General features: G+C 40.7%; 1 protein-coding gene across 3 annotated transcripts in view; it reads right to left on the minus strand.

The window, feature by feature from the left end:
• Nucleotides 1–8,106: 8,106 nt before the first annotated feature.
• Nucleotides 8,107–23,399, minus strand: part of adamts17 (ADAM metallopeptidase with thrombospondin type 1 motif, 17) — a 98,853-nt gene continuing 83,560 nt past the window's right edge. For all 3 annotated transcript variants that reach the window (XM_074623643.1, XM_074623650.1, XM_074623659.1), the window contains 7 exons: nt 21,043–21,200; nt 19,807–19,966; nt 18,159–18,294; nt 16,285–16,489; nt 14,469–14,621; nt 13,728–13,905; nt 8,107–9,923 (listed from right to left, as the gene is read on the minus strand). In XM_074623643.1, coding sequence (XP_074479744.1) covers nt 9,772–9,923; nt 13,728–13,905; nt 14,469–14,621; nt 16,285–16,489; nt 18,159–18,294; nt 19,807–19,966; nt 21,043–21,200 — 1,142 coding nt within the window. In that variant the 3' untranslated portion in view covers nt 8,107–9,771. The remainder of the gene's footprint in view (nt 9,924–13,727; nt 13,906–14,468; nt 14,622–16,284; nt 16,490–18,158; nt 18,295–19,806; nt 19,967–21,042; nt 21,201–23,399) is intronic.

A 23,399-nucleotide genomic window follows, 5' to 3' on the forward strand; every position in this document is an offset into this window, starting at 1 on the left:
ATATATATATATATATATATATATATAATGGCATGCCGTTTAGGAAATTATTATACATATAAGGTGAAACCTGCGATTAGTGAATGAAACCTAAGAATATGGAATGAAATGTGAGAATATGGAATGAAATGTGACGTCATCAAGGCGCTGCTGCCATCTTGTGTTTTAGGTCATTATCCGTACAGATGTTGGTGCTGCTAGACGAGTGTCACTATGAGCGAGTCAGCATGAAATCTAGCATCAGCAATCCTAAATAACGAGGAGATAATTAACACCCTGGTGAATGCGTGCACCACGGGCCAAAATAATACTGGTAAACATATTCAATACTGTTCTACAGATGAAGAGTTTATTCACTTTTTCATCATGGAATAACTAATGCAGAACTGAACTAGTTCACTAAAGTGTGAAAGATATTCACAGATTCAAACTTCCCGGATCAATAACTCATAAACGAAATGTTGTTAAAACACAAACGAGGGCTCTTTCTAACCGTGGTGAGGTAGACAACGAGCTACAAGCTAATTTTAATCACAACGAGCCTTTAGTCCTCCGAGCTGGACACATTACATTGGTCTCTATGTGCAGTCAACATCTGTACGGATAATGACCTAAAACACAAGATGGCAGCAGCACCTTGATAATGTCAGATTTTATTCAATATTCTCAAGATTTCATTCCATATTCTGAGGTTTCATTCAATATATATATATATATATATATATATATATATATATATATATATATATATATGTTTAAGAGTGCGGACAGTTTGAAGGCCATTGATTTAATTGTCTGCCTTGAACAACTGAGGCAGATAATCACTGAACTAATTTGAATTTGTTATTGTAGCTAGTGTATGATAATTTTATTTTCGTATAATTACTGTACAGTGTATTTTGATCAAAGTTATTTTTATGAATTATCTGGTGACGATTTTATTTTTATTTTAGGATTTTTCTTCAATAACAGCAGCAAGCATTTGAATCAGTGAAATATGTTCAACACATTTTTTCTAATTAGAAATATATTTAAGTTCTGTAGTTGTGTGTGTGTGTGTGTGTGTGTGTGTGTGTGTGTGTGCGTGTGTGCGCGTGTGTGCGTGTTTGCGTGCGTGTGTATATATATATATATTTTTATTTTTTTTGAATAGGTAAACTTGTACATAGATTTCAGACAACGTATGACTACACAGCCGAACTGAATGTATTGGCCTATTCACTTGGAAAAGGAATGACTTGAGAAGTAACTTGAATGTTGTAGCCATCTCCTCCTTAAATCTGAATTATAACCAGCCAGCAGCACATACACCTGCTCCTCTTCCTGAAATAGTGGCTTTGTTCTTTTCTTTGTAAACGTTTTCTCAGGGGCATTCTGTCCCAAATCAATGATATTCTGACCTCACCTCTTTTGATTTGAACACATTTTTTCCAAGATGTTAACCTATATGAGAGAGTGTTAGAATGTTTTCTGATTAACCAGAATGGCCAACAATTCAGGAGACAGGGGCCCTCAACGTTGACCCGTAATGGACGACCACGCCTCTTAAAGACACAGATCGGAAAGCTAACAAAAAAGGTTAAAATATGCAATTGAGGCTATGATTTTCTGTTTCACATCAAGTATTGCCTCATTTTTTCCAATTGTTTATCATCACATGAATGGAAAACAGAAAATTAAAATGAAATGACAAGGAAGCCCAAGTCAGAAAATATGTGTAGTGCAAAGTCACATGAAAGTGTGGCTTCAAAATAAGAAGTTTTTAAAAATGTATTTTGAAGCCTCTGGTCAAGAGCTGATGATGCTCTGTTCATCTCATTTGGACTTAGACAGTATGTTCTGCCTGTTGCTGAATGAGTCCTGAATGGTTGGTCGTTATGTTTAATCAAACCACGTCCTCACACTCTCATAGAGGTTAACATGTAGGACGAAATGTGTCCAAATGGAAATGGGTGAGATCAGAAAGTGATTGATTTCTGACGGAATGTCCCCTCGGTGAATACTTGGGGTTCTGCATTACTGTAGACTAGTGACGTTACAGGACTAATCATTGTGCCAGCTTCCCACACTAGCACTAACTATTCAGAAAGAAATCCCAATCAGAGCAGGTTTGTCCATCCGTTCACAGCTGCAGTCTCCTTAAATGCCTTAAAGTACAAACACTTCTGTTGCCCAACTAGCTCACCCATTACCGTGCCCATTTGATAGCCTGGCAACCCTTTGTTTAGCCTCAACGTAGAATCATAATAGCGATATGAGGCACTGATTTAATATCGTACCACAAATGAGACAAGAATTAGCGAGCTGAAGAACAACATGGTCCCTCTGTCTACCTCACTCCCCATCGCTGGAGACTACTTGGCCGCGACGGCAGCTCCAGAGACAGACCTTCAGTTAAAAGGACTGTTTGTAACTTCTTACACGTATAAATCTACCGGGTCGGTGTCCCATGCGCGCGCTCGCATAAGTGCACGCTCGCGCCGGTGTCGCGCCGGTGTCGCGCCGGTGTCGCGCCGGTGTCGCGCCGGTGTCTGTCTCCCTCCTGCACCCGGAGGGAGACACCAGCACCCGGTCGGAGACAATAACGTTTCTTTTCCTGCTTCAGCCCCGGAGGCTGAGGCAGGAAAAGCCAACACTAGGATCAGCATTGATTCATGGAGAGACCTTCGTCTGGTCAGCTAACATTACTGCCAAGCAGCTGAAATATAGAGTGATATTGTGCTTTTAGCTGACGTGTGTCGCCTCACTGTTTTGAACGATGCTCGTTCATGTCTATGTAGAGCGAGCGCGAGCCCGACGCTGGCTTTCGTTGACTTAAGGGCCACAGGTGTCGCTGTTGACAAGCAATTCTGATTCTTGTGGTCTGATAATTCATCAAATTCAGTGCCTCATATCGCTATTTTCCAAGCAGACGGACCTTCCTCTCTGCCACTTTGGATTTAGGATTTAATCCAATAAACAAAACTATCAAAACGTAGCTACACGGACCGGAGTTCTGTGAATCTGCACTCGATTGCTCTTCCTCGACGACCGGATGTGTGTCTCCGTAAAGTGAAATTGAATTACAAGAAGTGAATTTGAATTGTGATAAACTGAATGTGGAAGTATAGAGAGTTGGATTTTCAGTGAGGATCAAATACAGTTGTCAGAGCTGAACTGAATTCAGTTTCACAATATTACCTTCAGTTTCAAGTTTATTGGAATCCAGTTCCAAACTAATAAATTCAATTTCAAATCATGCTATTCAGATTTATTTTTTCAATGCAATTATTCAAGTTGAGCAATTGAAATTCAAATATAAATGATTCATATTCAGTTTCTAGTAACACATATCTGCCCATACTTGATCCGATTTTGCAATAATTCCTATAGCTCTCTTTTGTAGTATGGAAACTGGGTTTTTGTGCATTTCTCTACACAGCAGATGATGTATGGAACAATAATTGAACAGCAACACACAGAACATACATTCTGACTCGATAGATCCTTAGCATTGCATCGTAATGTGATCGATTTTGATTACACGTTTCTGTGTTTTACAGCATCATTTCAAGTATTAATCAATTATGGCGACTAAAACTTTAGTCTCTCTTTAAATGTTTGTATAATTTGTTCTTATTCGATCATAATCTGTATTAACAACATAAATGCATGAATGAATAAAGCAGTCCAACACAACACCACCACCGCTAACTGCAGCTTCCAGAATGATCACTGAGTGACAGGATACAACCAGGCTGCTGATAAAACTGCATCTCTTGTGGCCAATATGAGGCACCAAGTAGTATTTGCTGACAGATTAGAGCCTCTCTCAGTCTCAGTACGTAGTTACACAGCGCTGAGGTCCTGCAGTTAACGTCACAGCCTTTTTAACAGCTGCCATACGGGCGGGCAGATAACATGGTATTCAAGTGCTGCTAGCATGTAAATGCATGAATAGTGACTATAGGTAGGTAGTTTTACATAAAATATAGGTAGGTAGTTTTACATAAGATTTTCAGGTTTATCAGTAGTCACAGTTACAAATGATGACTTTCATATTGTCCGAAGTTTACTGCAGACAATGGTATTTGCACTTGGTAAAGAAGGTGTGGTCAGGAAAGATCGGCTTCTCACAAAGTTACTATCATAACTTCATATATGAACGAAGCAGAATAATTTAGGGTCCATTTCACACACTAATCCTAATTTAAGTGTGATTATGCTGAACAGAAAAAAAAAGCAATTTAGGCTACAGTGATTTTCAGAATTGTCCGATGTGGTAATAAGGTTGATTTTTAGGCTTGTAAACACCTGGGATCTTATTTATATAACCGTTGCATACGCACAAAATGGGCCCTGATGGCAACGTCATTGCAAGACCTTAATAGTGCAATACACCCCAGTATAGTTCCTGTAGGGGCGGATTAATGTGCCATGGAACCGGTTGGGGTAGCTGATGTTAAAAGGCTGTGAAATGAAATGGATCCACTCCCGACAGATACCTTTGACTGACCGCCTGACCTCCCAGTGTTTACTTTTTAGTCAATGACTAGAAGGTCGTAGAGTGGTACAGGGATGACATATTTTTATAGGCCAACCCAGAAGTTAGAATCACATGGGTTCCCCTCGACAAAAAGCCAATGGGATTGCTCAATTGGGTTTTGGATTATTGCAGAAAATAAGCTCTGTGGCAAACACATTTTTGTTCTGTTCCGTAAAATAATCTCAACAAATGAACACCACATTTATGATTTTTGAAGTGTGAATGCAATCGCCAGAGGTAAAAAGCTAACGTTAGGCTATAAACAAACACTGCGGTCGTACGATAGCGAGTATACACAACGAGGCTGTAAAGGCGGACGTGTCGGCGTGATGGCGTTTAGTGGTCTCATTTAGCCGCTTGTTAGCAACTGCCTTTTTTAAAAAGCTATAAAATGTTATGATAGAACACTAAAATCTCTTAAAGCTGAAGTAGGCGAGATTGGAGCAAATATTATTAAAAAAAAGTTATTTATATAAAACGGTCGCTAAATTGTGACAGTAGTACATGAAACAGGTAACCTGAAAAAATCATGTGCCTCTCTGTCCTCCTGTGCTCCTAACGGCATCTGCAAGATTTCACAGACCGGAGGAAAACAAGCAGTAAGAGCTGATCTGAGGTCTGCTGTCCAGCTGCTGTCTATGAGAGCCGGCTGTCAATCACTTGCGAACTCCGACGAAACGGTCAAACTAGGCAGCGCTGATCAAATATGAATCAATATTCTGTTACATTAATGCCTATTTCTCTCCTCAGATGTTCTCAGAATCATCTTGTAGTGCACGGTTTAGCTGTAAAATGAGAAAGTTTGTGACGCGGCCGCCATTGTAAAATCTGTTGAAGGAACGCCAAGTTCCGGTCACATGACCGGAGCACAGCCAATAGGAACGCTCTCTCAATGAAATGATCTGTGATTGGTCAAAGTCTCCCGTCACGGCTAGATTTTCTAAAGCCTGAAAACAGAGCCATGAGGAGGAGCAGAAGTCTAGTTCTCTCTCAGAACACTTGAATTACAATATGCTGAAAGGTTATTATGGAATTTTTGCCCAATGATGCCAAAAATATACTGCCTACTGCCACTTTAACTTGTGTTAACCACAGACCTTATTTCAGGCATCTAACTAAAAACCCATTTAAAAACCCATTGACTTTGATATGAGGGAACAGGAAGAGCTAAAAGACTAACTCATTTTCCGTTTTTTAGGACTCATTCCTGTAGCACTCTATTGTTCAGGATGTCAGTTTGAAATGGTTCTGGTTTAGATTGTAAATCTAAACAATATCCATCTACTGTCTGATGAAGACATATGCTGTACCCAGCTCAGCTGTAAGCACAGAGACACTTTTTGTGTTATTGTTTCTCCATCCACTGCATTGGATCTACCTTCAGCACAGGAAATGTGAGCTGCAGCACACTGTACAAGTCTGTAAATAGTTTCAGGTTCAGGGTACATTGTGGGAGCAGGTGTTACTGTAATGTTACTGTAATAAAAATGTATTGTTCTCACTGTTAATGGATCTGTGTCTTTATGTTGCCATATTGTGTTTCATCTGGGATACCTGAGAATATTTCATCGTAAAATCATAGTATAGTATGTTGAAAAAAAGTATGTCATAATAGACAAAAAACTAAACTAACTCAAGGTCCACATACTAGATTTCTAGATCTTCCAGATGTGTGTCATGGCCTTCATCAGCTGATGTTGTTTGCTGACTTGTCATGAAAAGTCAAGAAAGCGTATTTATAAACTAACTAACTAATTAAAACAACAGATTGATTGACAGTCATGAAAAATTGGAATGATAGAATAAAGCACCTGTGAGATATGACATAAAGTCGACCTCTGAAGTCTGTGGGGACCCCAGTAGGTAGGATGAGGGTTAATGTTGTCTGAATGCTGCTAACCTTCACCATGTCAAGGACTACAAAATCCTTCAACTTTGACTAGCTATAGATATAATAGTTTTTGGTTGTCGTTATTAATTGAATTCCTAATCAGAGTTCCAAATTTATACTTTAGTATACTATTTCTATGAGACCACATTAACTTAAATGAATTAAGGATGGTGCCTGTACTGATACTGCCAGCATACAGATGGCACTGTTGACATTACATTACACTGTACACACTTAGAAAAGGAACTTGAAGTGTTTAACAACCAACCAATCCCATCAAAAGATGTGTTCAGAGCCACTCTTTCAGGAGAAGGACTCTCCTTTAGTGCACTGTTTGTCCTAGTTGAGGAGGATAGACGGCCTATCTTATGTCTAAGAACAAGTGAAAGACTATAGGGCTTGTATAGAGAGTCCATGTCATTTATAGCGCTCTACTGACCCCTACGGGCAACACTAAAAAACAACTACATCTAAAAGACAGTCTCCAGCTGAACTGTTGGTGAACAGAGAGCTGAGAACCTGGCTGCCCTCAGCAGAACACTTGCTTCAGAGGACGGATGGACACTCTATAAAGCAAAACAGACAAAGCCCAGTTTACAGTAGGACCGCCAAACCTTTATGTCTGCTGGGGCAAGAAGACGTGGTACCCGTCAGATGTGATGGAAAATGGGGACTTATTCCTAAGGTAACACCGAGATCCTACGAGGTGCTTACTGAGTACGGCAAGGCTCTGCAAAGGAATTGCTGTCCCCTATACTGAAGGTGCCACACACTGGTCTTGAAGGAATGGGGATCGGCACCACTGATGGACTGAGAGTGCAAACAAGTGCAGAGCATGACCCATCCAGCTCCACAGCTATCACTTGAAGTGACCCAGACAACTCACCTACCCAGAGACAGTGAGATAGTGACATGTGAGCCCGTTGACATGCTATGAAACCAGAAAGACTAATTGAGTGTTAGTTAAGTTGAGCTTGTTTACTCAACTTATTACTAATATTACAGAAGGCAGTGATATTTTGTTGATTTAATACTACAGAAAGTCAGTGATATTTTGCTCATTTAATACTACAGAAAGGCAGTGTTATATTATTCATTTAATATTACAGAAAAGACACATTTTGTTTAGAAACTAGACTATGGTAAGTGTAAGGGGACTTTTTTTTAGATGTTACCCTTTTAAAAAAAGTCTGTACTGATACAGCTAACATTTAGATGTACTGTTTACATTGCATTACACTATAAGAGCGAGAAATAAAGACACTCTTGAGAATGGCGTTCTGTGTAAGGTGCAGTCAATACTGTGCCCCACGAGTTGATTTAACATAAATTATCATATCAATATCAATTGTCATATTATTCAATATAATTAATCATTATTTTGATCATTTCTAATTGCTTTTAATATCAATTTGAATGCCCTTTTTTGAGCTACTACATAATTTTGATGCCCCGTTATCATTAATATCTATAGATCATTTTATTAATATATTTTATTGCTGTAAATCTTTTTATTTTTTTTTATTTGCTAATAACCAGACCTGTTCATACCAGCGTCCTCAACATGCATTTCATTGTTTGTATACTACAGTGTATGGCCGTGTGCTGTGAGGACAGGAAGAGGAAGAGAGCAGTCTGCATTCTAGTTTAATGGTAAATATTCACATATGTTAATAATGGCTCATACAGGTTATGTAAAATCACATCATTTATTATGTAACAACAGAATTTGATCCAACCATTCGGGTTCTTGCTCAGAATGGTGTGTGATGAATATTGGACACAAAGTGAATGACAGTTCAAATATAGTGTGACGACACAGATTATTTACTCACTTCCAAATCAGCACCATAAAATACATGTAGTGGCAGTCCATGTACCAAACATACTGTATCAGCACCATAAAATACATGTAGTGGCAGTCCATGTACCAAACATACTGCATGTGCAACTTAAAAGAAAAGTACAGTACAGGAATAATTGAGGACAGTTGCCCTTCATTGGCAAAAAAAAAAGACTCAATAAAAGGCAAATGTTATTAAATAAACCTAGAACATACTAAAAGAGATAACTGATAACAGACAAAAGGACCACCACTGACAATAAGATGAATTCCACAATAGTGAAACAGGTCATAAGATAGCACCATTCAATCAAGACTGAGGCCTTTTTGTTACACACACACAGATCTGCATGTGAGCTCCACGACTATGTGATATGAGGGTGATGATCATTTTGAACAGCAGTTGCTGGTGACAGATGTTTAGTGCTGATATCAAGTATTCAATGTTCAAACATTTAAATAGGGATGCACCGATACAAGTATCGGGTATCGGGTCCGATACTGTGGTCATGTACTCGTACTCACAAAACGGCACCGATACCACTTTACAGCAGCGTGCACGACGCGTGACACTTTGGCCACGGCCCCGGGAAGCACCTTCGTCCCGAGCCTTTCCAAGCCGACCTAGAGCCGGTGGCGGCACACCGCCTCGTATGCGGGACTCCCCAGCCTGTCGCGTGTCGCTCACACCCTCCAGCTGGCTGTTAACGAGGGTCTTTTGGCACAGAGAAGTACTCGTATCAGTACTCGGTACCGGCGAGTACCCAAATGTAAGTACTTGTACTTGTACTCGGTCTGAAAACAGTGGTATCGGTGCATCCCTACATTTAAAGATAATTATTACAGGGCAATGCCGTTGATAGCAACAACATTGCTTTATTCTAGAAACGTTTGAAAAACATCATCCCTATAGGTTGTGTGTTTATGCTTGCACCATGTTTTGCTACATGAACTATCCATAGCCCTCCAAACAGACCTGTGGATCAGTGAGTCTCCTACTATTAGCTAGGGCGATTCACTGTAATCCAACAGCATTTTATACCATGTCTCCGGATCAATACTTACACAGCACAGTATACTTCATTAATACTTGAGTATAATTAGTTATTTGAAATTGCACCAATTCGCTATAATACAGTACAACAGAGTAAATGTTACAGAGGAGAGCACAATTAAGAGAGGCTCTGGCTAACTCATAATCTCATCTGATAGACCTGTCACAGTCTACTTCAAAATCAAGCACTTATTTTTAATCATTCTGTGCAATTACGCCAATCTGGATTGGCCTATTAAAGACTCTTTTTCGTTGGTGTATAGTCTTCATCGAATCTAGAAAGCGTATGAGCCCATTTAAAATGTACATTTACCTGTACTCTTTTTTTAAATACAAAAAGTTCCATCAATAATATAAATTGTTTTCCTTCTTTCTTTTTTTCTCTACATTTCAACAATATTAACACATTTACCAAAAGGGGGTGTTATGTGAAGAAAAAGTAGGTGGTCATTTGGTCATTAGCTCTTGTGCAGTATTTTCTTGGCATAAAAGTCCCTGCAGGTTTCACAGCAGCGCTGGTACCACCTCATGTCGTTACAAAGGTTCTTCTCTCGGATCACACGGCAGTACACCGTCCACTGGTCCCCCATGCATTTGTAGGTCAGAGCAGCTGGGGGTGGAGGGGAGGGGGCAGAAAGTCAATGTGCTGCATCACAATTTCCTCTAAACAACTAAATACTAGACCACTACTAGCGGCTTGCCACTGTGTGACAGAGTGGATGACAACACGTGTGCACCTTACAAAGCTCTAACCATGTTTGTTAATTGTTTTAGCCGGTATATCCGTCTGTACCATTGCAAACACTTCCCCACTTTAATAATAATAACTACGCGTCATCAGTACACTGCGCATGTGTTATACCCTGTGGTTTTAAAGGTCCCGTATCATGCTCATTTTCAGGTTCATACTTGTATTTTATGTTTCTAGTAGAACATGTTTACATGAGGTAATGTTCACCTTTATGTTTCTCATATAGTTTGCCTGAATAAACCTGTATTTACTCTCTGCCTGAAACGCTCTGTTTTAGTGCATTTCAACGGAATTGCGTTGCTAGGCAACAGCTTGGGTCCATGTTTACTTCCTGTCAGCTGATGTAATTCACATACACTGTAGCAGGAAGACTAAACTGGTACACATTTAGAATGTTTAGGTTTAAAACTGTGAAATGGTCTAAATATTGTAGATTTGTGACATCACAAATGGACAGAAATCCTGACAGCTTGTTTTAAAAGCTCAGTTTCTGAATACGGGCTTTGGGTATTTTTCTGTGGATTGAGTGTTTCGATACTTTCACAGTATTTATACAGCACTTAAACCTGCTTAATGATATAAAATACGTGAAAATCTCACTTTTTACAATATGGGACCTTTAATGTTCTGGCTGATCGGAATTCTTAAAAAAAATCCTGAATCCGGATCGTGATGCCACCGAAATCGAATGGATTGTTCGTTGTGCTACATTCCACCCCTCCAGAAAAATTTCATTCAAATTCATTGCAAACTTTTGGAGTAATCCTGCTAACAGACAGACAGACAAACCAACACACCAACAAACCAACGCCGGTGAAAACATAACCTCCTTCTCAGGCTCTTGTCTTTGGCAGAGGTAATAATAATAATAGTACATTTTACACCAAAGGACACCTTACAAAGATAAAATAATACTCAAGTAGATAATTAACGTGGGTTTGTTTGTGTTTAGCATTATATTTTCATTTACAGTTAACATTAACTGTTTGTTAACTGACCAAAACAACCTTATATCACTAACCTGTTTCTAGGATGCCCCTGAAACATGGTTCATCCTAGACTCAGTCTGCTGTAGATAGATGCTGCAGGGCTGATTTAGGCAGTTGCTGTTTGTCAGCCGAGAGACAGATGGCAGTGTAGCGACGTGCATGTGACATTAAAGAACACTGTCAAACACTGACACCGACTCACTACACTGACCGTCAGCACTATAATATTTTCAGTTGCAGCTACATTGCACAGATGTTTTTCACGTTTCCACTGCACCTTTTGTATGTGTATGTGGAGAACTCCATACAGATGTTTTTGATGGGGCGGCTGTGGGTCAGAGGTAGAGCAGCCATGCAAGGAGCCAACCTGCCCATCAGGATCTAATCTAAATACTCATTCACACACCGATGGATCGGCCTTCCGGAGCAGTTTGGGGTTCAGTATCTTGCTCAAGGACACTTTGACATGTGACCGGAGAAGCCGAGGCTCGAACTGCCGACGTTCCGATTGGTGGACAACCTGCTCTACCTCTGAGCCACAGCCGCCCCCTTTGTACATATTCATTCCCTTATTTATTTATTACTTGTATATAGAGCCAATACACGTAAGAAAATGTGCAATATCTTACTGTTTTTATAAGTCACAGCACATATTTCTATTTAGAATATATGTTTTTACTCTTCTTTATTTTTGTTACTGTTCATTCTGTAACATTCAAAGCTCACCTTATAAACCTCATGATAGCTGTAGCAAAATGATAATTTCTTAGCTTAGTGTGTTTGGTCAGAGATCTTCAGTTATGATCTGTACTCTTGCGAATGAACAAGGCAACTTTAAAGAAATACCCACAAAAATGACCATTTGTATATCAATCACTCACGCCGTGTTACCTTGAATTGTTGAAGAAAACTTTTGTGTTTTTTGCGTGCCTCCACGGTGAACGGAGAATCCGAAAACAGAATAAATCCTTGGGGAATTGAAGTAAATGGGTTCCAGGTTTAACGGCAAAACTACAGACATGCTGTGGGTCCGAGTGAGCCGTGAGTGGAGACGAGACGGTAGTGGCAGGAGATCTTTAAATAGTACGATTTTAGTGTAAATGCATGTGTTTGGGACGTACTGAGCATACGAATGGATAAACGGGACTTGATTTATGCTGCACAAATTGTGCAGGAGTTTGTAAACGGATGTTTTGATATAGTTTTGCTGTTGTTAAACCTGGCCTCCATTTACTTCAATTCATCAAAGATTTACTGCATTTTTGGATTGTCTGTTCACCGTGGAGGCATGTGAGAAAAGGTTTTCTTCAAGTATTCAATGTAACAAAGTGAGTAATGGAAATACCGATGGCCATCTTGGGGGTGAAGTATTCCCTTAAAGCTACAGTCTGTCAGTAGTGCATGAGACAGATAATCTGTGAAAAAAAACAATCACAGCCGAGTCTCTGGGCAGCTGTCAATCACCAAGCACAATTGAACTCGGAGTACACTGTCAAACTAGGCAGCGCTGATCAAATATGAACCAATATTCTGTTACGTTAATGCCTATTTCTCTCCTCAGATGTTTTCAGAATCATCTTGTAGTGTACTGTTTAGCTGTAAAATGAGAAAGTTGAGATCAGTTGAGGAAATACCAAGCACCGCCCACTAGCCGGAGCAAACTTTCCCACGGAGAAGCCGGATCACAATGGCACATGGTCTGGTGCCGTCTGCTGGGCACGTTCCGCTGCAAAAGTTTCCCCTTCTAAATCAAGCATCTTGGGTAGTCATTCCTGTATGAATGCCACTGCATTCTTCCCATCGACTCCCTCTGGAAAGCCAACCAGTCTCAGATTTTGTCTGTGGGCCCTATTTTCTTGGTCGTCCGGTCGTTCCTTCAGTTCTCTCTGTTCGCTCTCTGTAGCTTTTTTGTAGTTGTCCAACTGGTGCTGCATGGCGGTTAAGGAGTCATCAGACTCACGTTGTTTCACCTTGATGCACTCAACTCGGTGACCGATGGCTTCGTTGTCTCTGACAATTTTCTCCATCGTTTCAGAAAGTTGAGTCAAACGCCCCTCAATCACCGACTCAATCCTCCACATTCCATTCAACATTTCAGATAAGAACCATGGTGGAGGCCTGTCAGTTAGTCCGTCGCCATCGTGGCTAACGTTAACATCGGACAGGGGCTATTGTCTGCTTTTCTCTTCCTTTGTTGTACCTTCATTCCTTTTTGACGACATAATCCGGCTTTCAGTCACGGTAATAAGGGTGAAATCTAATTATTTCAGTTCAGAATTGTCAGAAGGCTAATTCTGGGGAGCTAGTGAGTGGAGGTTGGTACCACACATCTGTTCTCTTTGCCTCCATAACCGGAAGTCCCTATTTCGGTTCATATTTGATCAGCGCTGCCTAGTTTGACATTTGATTGGAGTCCATGAGCTTCGAGAGCAGTGAATGACAGCTGCTGTAGAGACTCCTTGCCTCTGATTGGTTGTTTTCCTCCAGTCTATGAAATCTTGCAAATGCCATTAGGAGCACATGAGGACACAGAGGAACATTTGTTTTTTTATACATTACCTGTCTCATGTACTGTTGTTTTATAAAATTAACTTTTTTTTAATCCTATTTGCTCAAAGTGACCGACTGTAGCTGTAACCTTCCCACCTCACTGTAGAACCGAGTCATGTCTCACCTAGCCGGGGGGAGGTGATGGTGTTCACATTGGTTTTCTCATTGCAGGTACCATGGTGACAGGATCGGTAGGTCGGTGGTCTCAGCGTCACCGGGCAGTCGTTACCATGACGACCAGTCACTTTGTGCATACACTGGACCACTCGCGACTGCAGGCCCTTCCCGCAGGATGACGAACACTGAAACAGCCAATTAAAATGTGTCAGTTCTCACTTCTCATACTGTGACTCTTAGTGTGCCGTTGTGGTCGACACAGGTGGTTTTCATTTCGAATTCGCTAATACCTGTAAATCATGCAAGTCATTTTTACATTTCTGGTTTTGTGTAGCTTAAACAATTGAGCAAGGGAGTGCGGGATTTAGGGAGGATGACCTCCCTTGGAGCGTCATTTTACTTATAAGCATGAAAAAAATTTAATACATTTAATTGATAGAAGAGGTCCCGCCTCAAGGGAGGACGGCACCAGCCCGTCCTCCCTTATCCCAACCACCACCACCACTTTTTTGCCTGCCCTTCAGGTGTCGCTGTTGAAGCATTTTAATTAAAATTTAAATAAATTATTTTTTCCAAAGAAGAGATAAAAATATATAAACGATACTGAGATTTGGTAATGATTGATTTTGAACCAATTACTCTTTTTTATATTTTGGTCTCCATCTTGCCTCTTAAAAATAGCCTATTGAGCAGCCTCCACTGGTCTTAACCATAATATATGAACCATGGGGTTTGAAGATAGGCGTACCTTGGACCAGTCTCCAGTCTTCCATTCATAACATTTGGAATGGTCCTCACAGGGCTCCTCTTGAGTGGGCTGGGACAGAGGATCACATAGGCCCCGAGGGTTTGTACACGACACCGTCCGTTTGCGAACACCTTTACCACAGTCTGATGAACACTGGAGGAAGAGATGAAACAGCAATTTGTAGTAAAGAGTGGAAAAGAAAATAGTGTAAAGGAACAGGAAGAAAAAGCTAACCAGACTGTTTGATGTAGCTTATCTCTCTGTTCATTAGATCTCACATAAAAGAGCCATATCTTGGCACTGGTTGACATATTTTGAAAATTACTTTTACTAGTTTGGACTTTATTGCAATAAACATGGGCTATGTTGTAGAGATGCAATGATAACAGATTGGATATCAGGCCAATACTGACCCAAATAGCTGGATCGGGTACTGGGGACAATGGGGCCAATCTATTCAAGTCAGTTCTATATTTATATAGTATACACATTATGGACTAGAATTTTAATTCCTGTACAAGTTTTGACCAATTTGTTGCTGCATTTAAAAGGTTTTCACTTGAATTGTAATTCATGTTAATTTTTAAAGGTTTTTGACCAAGTTGTTGGTGTATTATTTTAATAATAATTCATATCTATGTAATTTTATATTTTGTTTTACAAAGTTAGAAAAGAAATGTTTAAGTCCAGCCTGATGTTGCCTTTGACATAAAAGAATGATCCCAGTCACTTCCACACAGTGAGGCATACAGCTTATTAATTAAACACTAGTATCGGATCGATTTTCTACTTTAAAAAGCTGAGATGAATAAACAACACTTGCTGCGTTCATAACAGCAAAGGAATTTGTCACCCAGAGGAATTTGGAAAGAAAATTACAGGGAAAAACGGTTATTGCATGTCAAAAAAGGAACAATTTTTCCAGCTGTTTCGAATATTTTAAACACCAAAGTTGAGAGACGTTGGATAACATTTGTAGAAGAAGAAGCGTGGCTAATGCTCAAATGCTGGTCAGTGATGTAAAATGAAAATCTCATAACATGAAAACAAAAATATGCAACCTTGTTTTTACTTTAACAATCATAAACAGATATGGCCATAACATATTTCCTGAGTAAATACACATCTACCACTTCTAGTAAACATGACTGACATGGTCAAAAGTGATCCGGGTCCCATTTCCCCAACGCATCTTAAGGCTCAGATGACCGTAAAAATCCATCATACAAACATTCTCAAACTGAACGGGTGTTTCCCAAAAAGCAGCGTACACTCGTAGAAATGATCGTAGAGTAGCTACTACCAACAACTCATAAAGGACTAAGAGCATCTTAAGAATCTCTGGAACCTGTAGGAGGAACCAAACACTACAACTTTCAAGTTGTTATTGTTGTTGCTCACTGAATTGCATCTTCTGATATATTCTGTTATCATGACCACCGATGCTCTTTTTCGAAGTGCTGTGGATATAAACTGAGCGTGAAAGGTAAAATAAAAGTTAAAGTTAAGTTTAAGTTAAATCTCTGTCACTGATCTATTCCCATTGGAAAAATATAATGGAAAAAATGTAAAGAAGCTTTTAATGGTGGGCGTGTGAACTCTCTCTTAAGTGCTGCCTTAAGAAATGTGTGCAAGAATTTAAGAGCATTCATGGATACACTCTTCACTTCAAAGATCGTCTGTAGGAATCAAAACACAGGACCTGCAATGTTTTTTTTCCAATGACATCAGCACTGTGTGTGTGTGTGTGTGTGTGTGTGTGTGTGTGTGTGTGTGTGTGTGTGTGTGTGTGTGTGTGTGTGTGTGTGTGACATACCTCGGACCACTCTGAAGCCTCCCAAACAGTGAGGCAGAGGCGGCCCTCACAGCCCTGAAGAACAGGAGGTTTTCCTCCTTGGCAATACAGGTCCCTGGTGTGGATGAGTGAGCCATTCTCTAGATGGTAAATACAAACCACCTCTCTCTGCTGAAAACCTTTACCACATGTGCTGGAGCAGGATCCCCACTCTCCTGCCACCCACCTGTGAAAAACAGGAAGTGTTTACAGACAGTTCACAACCTACAGTCCATCTGCTTTGGGTCTGAATGTTATACTCTGGATGGAGGTCTGAAACAGAGAGAAGGAGATGGCTTTATACATTTTACTGGCTTTCGCTTCGTCCACACTGGGAACGTCAGGAGTGCGTTGAGGCTGCGTCGCGTGCCGGGTTACGTGATTCACCTGATTCACGCGTCGGGTGTTCACACCAGCTGCGTTTCAGCTGCATGTCTGCTGCGTTTCTGCTGCTGTCAGCCCTTTCTTTCTACATAGGGTTTGCCTTTCATAATGGCCATTTCATTTCATGATAAATGTCATTTATATTTATTTTAGACAGAGAATGGTTAAGAAATGTGTGGTAATTTGTAAATAATAGTAATAATCTACAATTAAAACCCCGTACTATATTCATTCATGGAGCCCTGCAAGTCACTGCATGTTCTACAACACTGTCCGGCACATATTTCAGAATAAAAGCCTTGTGTTAACAAATGAAGGAATTCGGAAAGCAGGAAGTGTTGATTTTAATACAAGTCTTTACTGTTTTTCATTTCCATAACATTTTCTACAGATAGAGACATTGAAACTGTGGTAATGTTGCTGATATGATGTCAATATTCAGTCAATAAATCACCTTCACTGTCTGTTGTTGCTGTGAACCGCGCAGCACGCATCTAAAATAGGCGAGACCTCTATTCTCTAGAAGAGATGCAGCTGACACGCAGTCTCACGAGGGCAGTGTGGCTGCTCTAACCTGGTAACACAGACGCCGAAATAAAAAACAACAGGTAACGCAGCTGCCACGCGCTCTTGACCCTCCCAGTGTGGACGAGGTTTTGGTTTGGGCGCACTTTTAAAATAACTTTTATAGAGCACATTTTAAAAAAAAAAGTGAAATGATTTACATGTATGTAGAGCTAAAATAAGAAAAACATAATCTGATTAACTCTTTGAAACTGACTTGCACAACAGTTGTTATCAAAAAAGCCATGCCACTTATTCTGAAAATAATTACACATGGCACGACTAAATGACACATAATGATTATGGCATAAGCCTGTAAATAAGGGGAGTGTAAACTAGGACACTGATCTGGATCTCAATCAAGTCTTCAGAACTTCACAGCCAAAATATTCCTACTACCATGATGTGATGGATTCATACAGGCTCATATGGGCTTACAAAACTGGCAAGAAGGAGTCCTTTATAAATTATAATAAAATTGATAAAAATTCAAAACTGATCGGAAAGGGAGCAACTGTAGGGAAGCTAAAAGGTGATGGATGGAAGTCAAAACAATGACAATGCAAGGCCTGACATTTTTCAGAGCTTTGTCAATGTGTGCCCAAATTTAACCTGTGATCCAGATATAACCTAACATGGTTAAATTAGTGTATCATTTATCCATATCTAGCAAAGTGGCTGTTTGACAGTGACATGCTCACCCTCAACCACTGTCGAAGTGTATTGGTAAAAAAGTAAATGTGTTAATCTTCCAAAAATATTCCTAATTTAATTATTTTCAATTGACAAGTCAATAAGCAACAAGCAGCTACAAAAACACTGTGTGTGTGTGTGTATGTGTGTGTGTGTGTGTGTGTGTGTGTGTGTGTGTGTGTGTGTGTGTGTGTGTGTGTGTGTGTTTGTCTCACCGGTACTGGCAGTGGTGAGAGTTGCAGGGTTTTACTTGGGGCTGTGGTCTGTTCTCAGGTTGACAGTAGCTGTTGTTTATTACCTCCATGGTTTTATTGGCTATCCTCATACAGGAAACCACTGTCCTCCTCTCACCTGCATACACACACCCACACACACACACAAACACACAAATTAGCTCCTGGTAGGACCACCCAAGGCAGAGTGGGACGTGGAACATCATCTCTCTGGTGGGAAAGGAACCGGAGCTGGTGCGGGAGGTGGAACAGTATCAACTAGATATAGTTGGGCTCACCTCCACGCATAGCTCTGGTTCTGGGACCAAACTCCTGGAGAGGGACTGCTGGACTCTATGCAACTGCGACTCGCCGGGAGGAAGTCTTTGACTGTTGTTTGTGCTTTTGCACCAAACAGCAGCTCGGAGTACCCAACCTTCTTGGAGTCTCTGGACATTGTTGGACTGTCTCGGCTGACACGCCTCTTCGGTGTCGCATGGAGGTCGGGGACAGTGTCTGTGGAATGGCAGACGGTGGTTCAACTTTTTTAAAATGGAGGGTGTGTTCCAATTATCGGGGTATCACACTGCTCCCGGGAAAGTTGATTTTAGGGTGCTGGAAAGGAGGCTCCGACCGACTGTCGAACCTTGGATCCAGGAGGAACAATACAGATTCCGTCCTGGCCGTAAAACAGTGGACCAGCTCTTTACCCTTGCAGGGCTGTTGGACCGGTCATGGGAGTTGCCCATCCAGTCTACATGTGTTTTGTGGACTTGGAAAAGGCTTCCAACCGTGTCCCCACTGAGAGTCCTGCGGGGGGCACTGTGGGAATATGGGGTACTAAGGCCATTGTTACAAGCCATTTGGTCCTTGTATAACCAAAGTGAAAGCTGCGTCCGTATACTCGGCACAAAGTCAAACACGTTTCCAGTGGGTGATGGCCTCCGCCAGGTTTGTCCCTTGTCCCCGATCCTGTTTGTGAATTTCATGGACAGGATCTCAAGGCGCAGCCGGGGCGAGGAGAGTGTCCGATTTGGTGCCCTCAGAATTGCGTCTCTGCTCTTTGCAGATGATGTGGCTCTGTTTGCTTCATCAGACCGATAACAAACTATCTATAAACATGGTTAGACAAACAGAAGCATTCCCTTTATAAATGGCTGTTGCAATGTTGGTTGTCAACAGTTGGTAGGAAGTAAACTTGGACCCAAAGGCATGCAAACCTGACTGCTCCTGTGCTTATGCTACAGTACCACCTACTCAACCCCAGGCATCAGAACATTTCCAGAGGCTAACATTGTGTGAGAGGGGGCATAAAGTTAAGACTGAAGAAAGTACCATTAGAATTACTGTACTGCTACCCGCTGTGTTGTACAGAGCTTTTGAAATTAAGATGTAACACAATATGGGCCAACATCTAATACACAGGTATTGACCAAGTAAGAACGTATTTACTTTTGTAGTAACAAGGCTTCAGTGATCTTACATTTATGAATGTCTTGGTGTTGTTTGCATGATTGTTGTCAAACAAATTTCCCTCAGGGATAAGAGATCATAACCAGCATTTAAAAAAAGATTTTCATTGCTGTAACCTAACGCACAGGCTGCCATAACCTAAACCTAACGTTTGTGTGTGTGTGTTTGTGTGTGTTACCTCCTCCACATTGGACAGTACAGTCCTGCCAGCTGCTGTGTGTCCAGATGTAGAGATACTGTGGTTCCCTCTGCTCCTTACTCCTCCTGTCCTGAGTTGTGTTCAGAGAAACTGTGTACTCATAGTGGATCCCGTAGCTCTGGTCATGAAAGAGCAGCACCTGGGGACACGACGAAGAGTGGTTTAAGGAAAAGTGAAGCTGTGCCTAAAGCTTACCAACCTTCACTCAGTTTATCTGCCTTTTATCTTCATTTGCAGGACTAATTTTCAAAGGGTAAACAGTGGAATAATAGTAAGCAAACGTAGCCAAGTTCACAGTAGTTGCTTCCAGTTAAACAGTAAATCAACAGTAGCATTTTTCCATGAGCCCAGTTTGGTCCTCGCCGTGCCAAGCCAAGCTGCGATGACATGTGTTTCCACCACAGCTTCACAGCAGGGGATAAGATGTGGTCCTGCTTGGTAGCAGGGCCATCCACTACGATGATGTTTGAGCCAAATTTGAAGAAATTCCCTCCAGGCGTTCCTGAGATATCACGTTCACGAGAATGGGACGCACGCGAGGTCACAGTGACCTTGACCTTTGACCATCAAAATCTAATCAGTTCAGCCTCTGAAACAGTGTTGACACTGAAATTCTCCATAAAAACTAAAGAGCAACAAACACATCAGCTTGTCTAATTATATCTGCCAATTTTATCCCATCACAGATACAGTATATCATCATCAGCATATCATACACACATGTCGGGTACGTAACAAGAAATCACAATAAGGAAATGCCAGATATTTGTTTGCTGTCATTTAGAAACAGTGTTTCCACTAGTTTGTCCGTCAGAGAGCACTGTTTATTTTTACACTGTCCTAATTTGTTTATTACAAATCTTTGTTCTTCAATAATCTCAAAGGCATAGCTTGGGTTTTTTGAAGTGGGGTTGTATGAGGTACTAATCCATAGTAAGTGTATTACGTACAGTAGATGACAGTCGGCGTGCCCCCAGCTTGGAGAAAACAGCCAGGAATACCGACAACGGAACAAAGCAATACAGTGCTGTGGACGGGGACATCAGAAAAACAGATTTTAGCCTATATTAGGAATATTTTCAACAGCCGTCAGACAGCCCTTTCCTTTTCCTTGATGACAAAAACAGTATAGATGCGTTTCACTTTCTGCTCAGTACTGCCATTGTATCCAACGTGTATTGTGATAAAACTCAGAACAGAGAAAGTGATGTTTACCATCAGGTGTAGGGGTGTCTTAGTGGGTCCTCTGGCGGACATCTTCTCCCACAGTCCCCTTCTGACATAGCGCACTGTGGTTCCGGCCAGGTCAAACTCTCCCGGAAGCTCGATCTTCCAGTCACTGTTGATGGACTTCTTACTGGAGTCTCTCAGAGCTGTGAGGAAGACACAAGGTTTAGAAGGAACACTTTCAAACGTCGTGTTTTACGAGGGATAATGAACACTTGTTCTGCCCATGTGTGACCCATTCTTACTAAATGGATGTCACCTGGTTGTCCAACAGACACTAATGTGTTTACAGTACATTTTATGATTATTTTTGGGAATTTCAGTTCATGAAAAGTTGTAGTGTTTACACTGGAGATTCAACAGGGCAGACAGTGGCAACTATATGGTGTTAATTTATCAAATGTTTTTACTTATTTACCTAATTGTATTCATTGTCTACTAAATGATGACAGCAATCCTATAATAAATATTATAATAATTATGTTCTAACTATAGAGCAATACTCGCACAGCCACCTCTATGCTCCAGGTTTGATTAAATTAATAGTTCAACATTTTGGGAAACACGTTTATTTACTTACTTATTTACTCTCATATCCGTTTATTATTTACAGAGTTGGAGTCAGGATGGGGTTAGCCTAGCTTAGCATAAAGACACCTAAAAACACCTCTAAACCTCACCAATGAACATGTTGCATCTTATGTATTTAATCGGTACACAAATGTAAAAATGACAGTTTAAGGGGGAGTTATGTGCTGGAACTATTTCCTGACTAACATCAGACTGTTCAGAGTTTGCCAGGCATGGTACCACAGTGCCCGTACAGAGACCAAATCCTGTGCTCATCAACCATGTCTGGCAGCCTGTGCTAAAGGCAGAGATGCTGCACGGAGGTGCTGGGCTAATGGATAAACTGTTGTTTGGATGGATGGATGGATGGGTCATACAGTATGTGTTAAAGGTCCCATATCGTGCTCATTTTCAGGTTCATATTTGTATTTTGTGTTTCTACTAGAACATGTTTACATGCTGTAATGTTAAAAAAAAAAACATTATTTCCTCATACTGTCTGCCTGAATATACCTGTATTCACCCTCTGTCTGAAATGCTCCGTTTTAGTGCATTTCAACGGAATTGCGTTGCCTGGCAACAGCTTGGGTCCATGTTAACTTCCTGTCAGCTGATGTCATTCACATACACTGCAACAGGATATAAACTGGGACCCTTTTAGAATGTTTACGTTTAAAACTGTAATAATCTATATATTGTATATCTGTGACATCACAAATGGACAGAAATCCTGACAGCTTGTTTCAAACGCACAATTTCTTAATACGGGCTGTGTGTGTTTCTCCATAAATTGAGCGTTTTGATAGTTTAACAGTATTTATACAGCACTTAAACCTGCTTTATAATATAAAAGCCATGAAAATCTCCCTTTTTACAACATGGGACCTTTAAATTGATGAAATGCTAAAGTGACAGGTTAAATCAAAAGAAAAAGGTAATTCTGGAGTGGTCAGGGCATTTTGCTTCTTCAGCTGTTCCCTCCCTCAACCACAGAAAGGACAGCTCTGGCCAGTCTTTTAAAAGATACCTTAAAGTGGATTGTGGGTTCTCTGAAGCCCAGTCAACTGACTACATCACCACATGTCCAAAGTAGTGCACTTCATTCTGTACGACTAAAGTTGGTCTAAACCATATTTGTCCTTAGAGATCACCAGTAAGAATCAGAGTTAAATCCTAGCAAACCCTCGCGTACTCGTAAAGTATGACTTTGGCTTAATGCAACATCCAGAGGCTTCTGCTCTGCCCTTTCAGACAGAGTGATCAACAATAACCCATATTGTTGTTTATGGGTTATTGTTGTTCAAACTAAGCTAAGACAGCTAATCTGTGCTCACGTCAGTTGTCATGGTAAATATTCATGTATTCTGCAGTCTGATTGACATCAGTGTCAGTACGGCCAGGCATGGCAGAGGCAGCCTTGTTTTATCGCCGAGCTCTCGGGATTGGTACCCGGAGTGAAGCCGGACGCTTATCGTCAAACACAGCCATAATTTTTTTTCCCCACAGTAACTGGCAACTTTATCGCTGACGACACAGAGATACCGTGCGATGCCAACATCATCATACTATTGGCTCAATAGCCTTTTTAGAAGTGGAAACCAAACGTCAGATATCTTCCACAGAGATAAACAATACATTCATTTTGGAGCCGTCAACATTTTTTAAATGATGAATTCACAATCATAATATATATATATATATATATATATATATATATATATATATATATATATTGGATACTTTTATCCAGCACCTTTCTATAAGCTTTGTAAATG

This window comes from Sebastes fasciatus, chromosome 2 (genome assembly GCF_043250625.1).
Source record: "Sebastes fasciatus isolate fSebFas1 chromosome 2, fSebFas1.pri, whole genome shotgun sequence".
Classification (NCBI taxonomy): Eukaryota; Metazoa; Chordata; class Actinopteri; order Perciformes; family Sebastidae; genus Sebastes; species Sebastes fasciatus.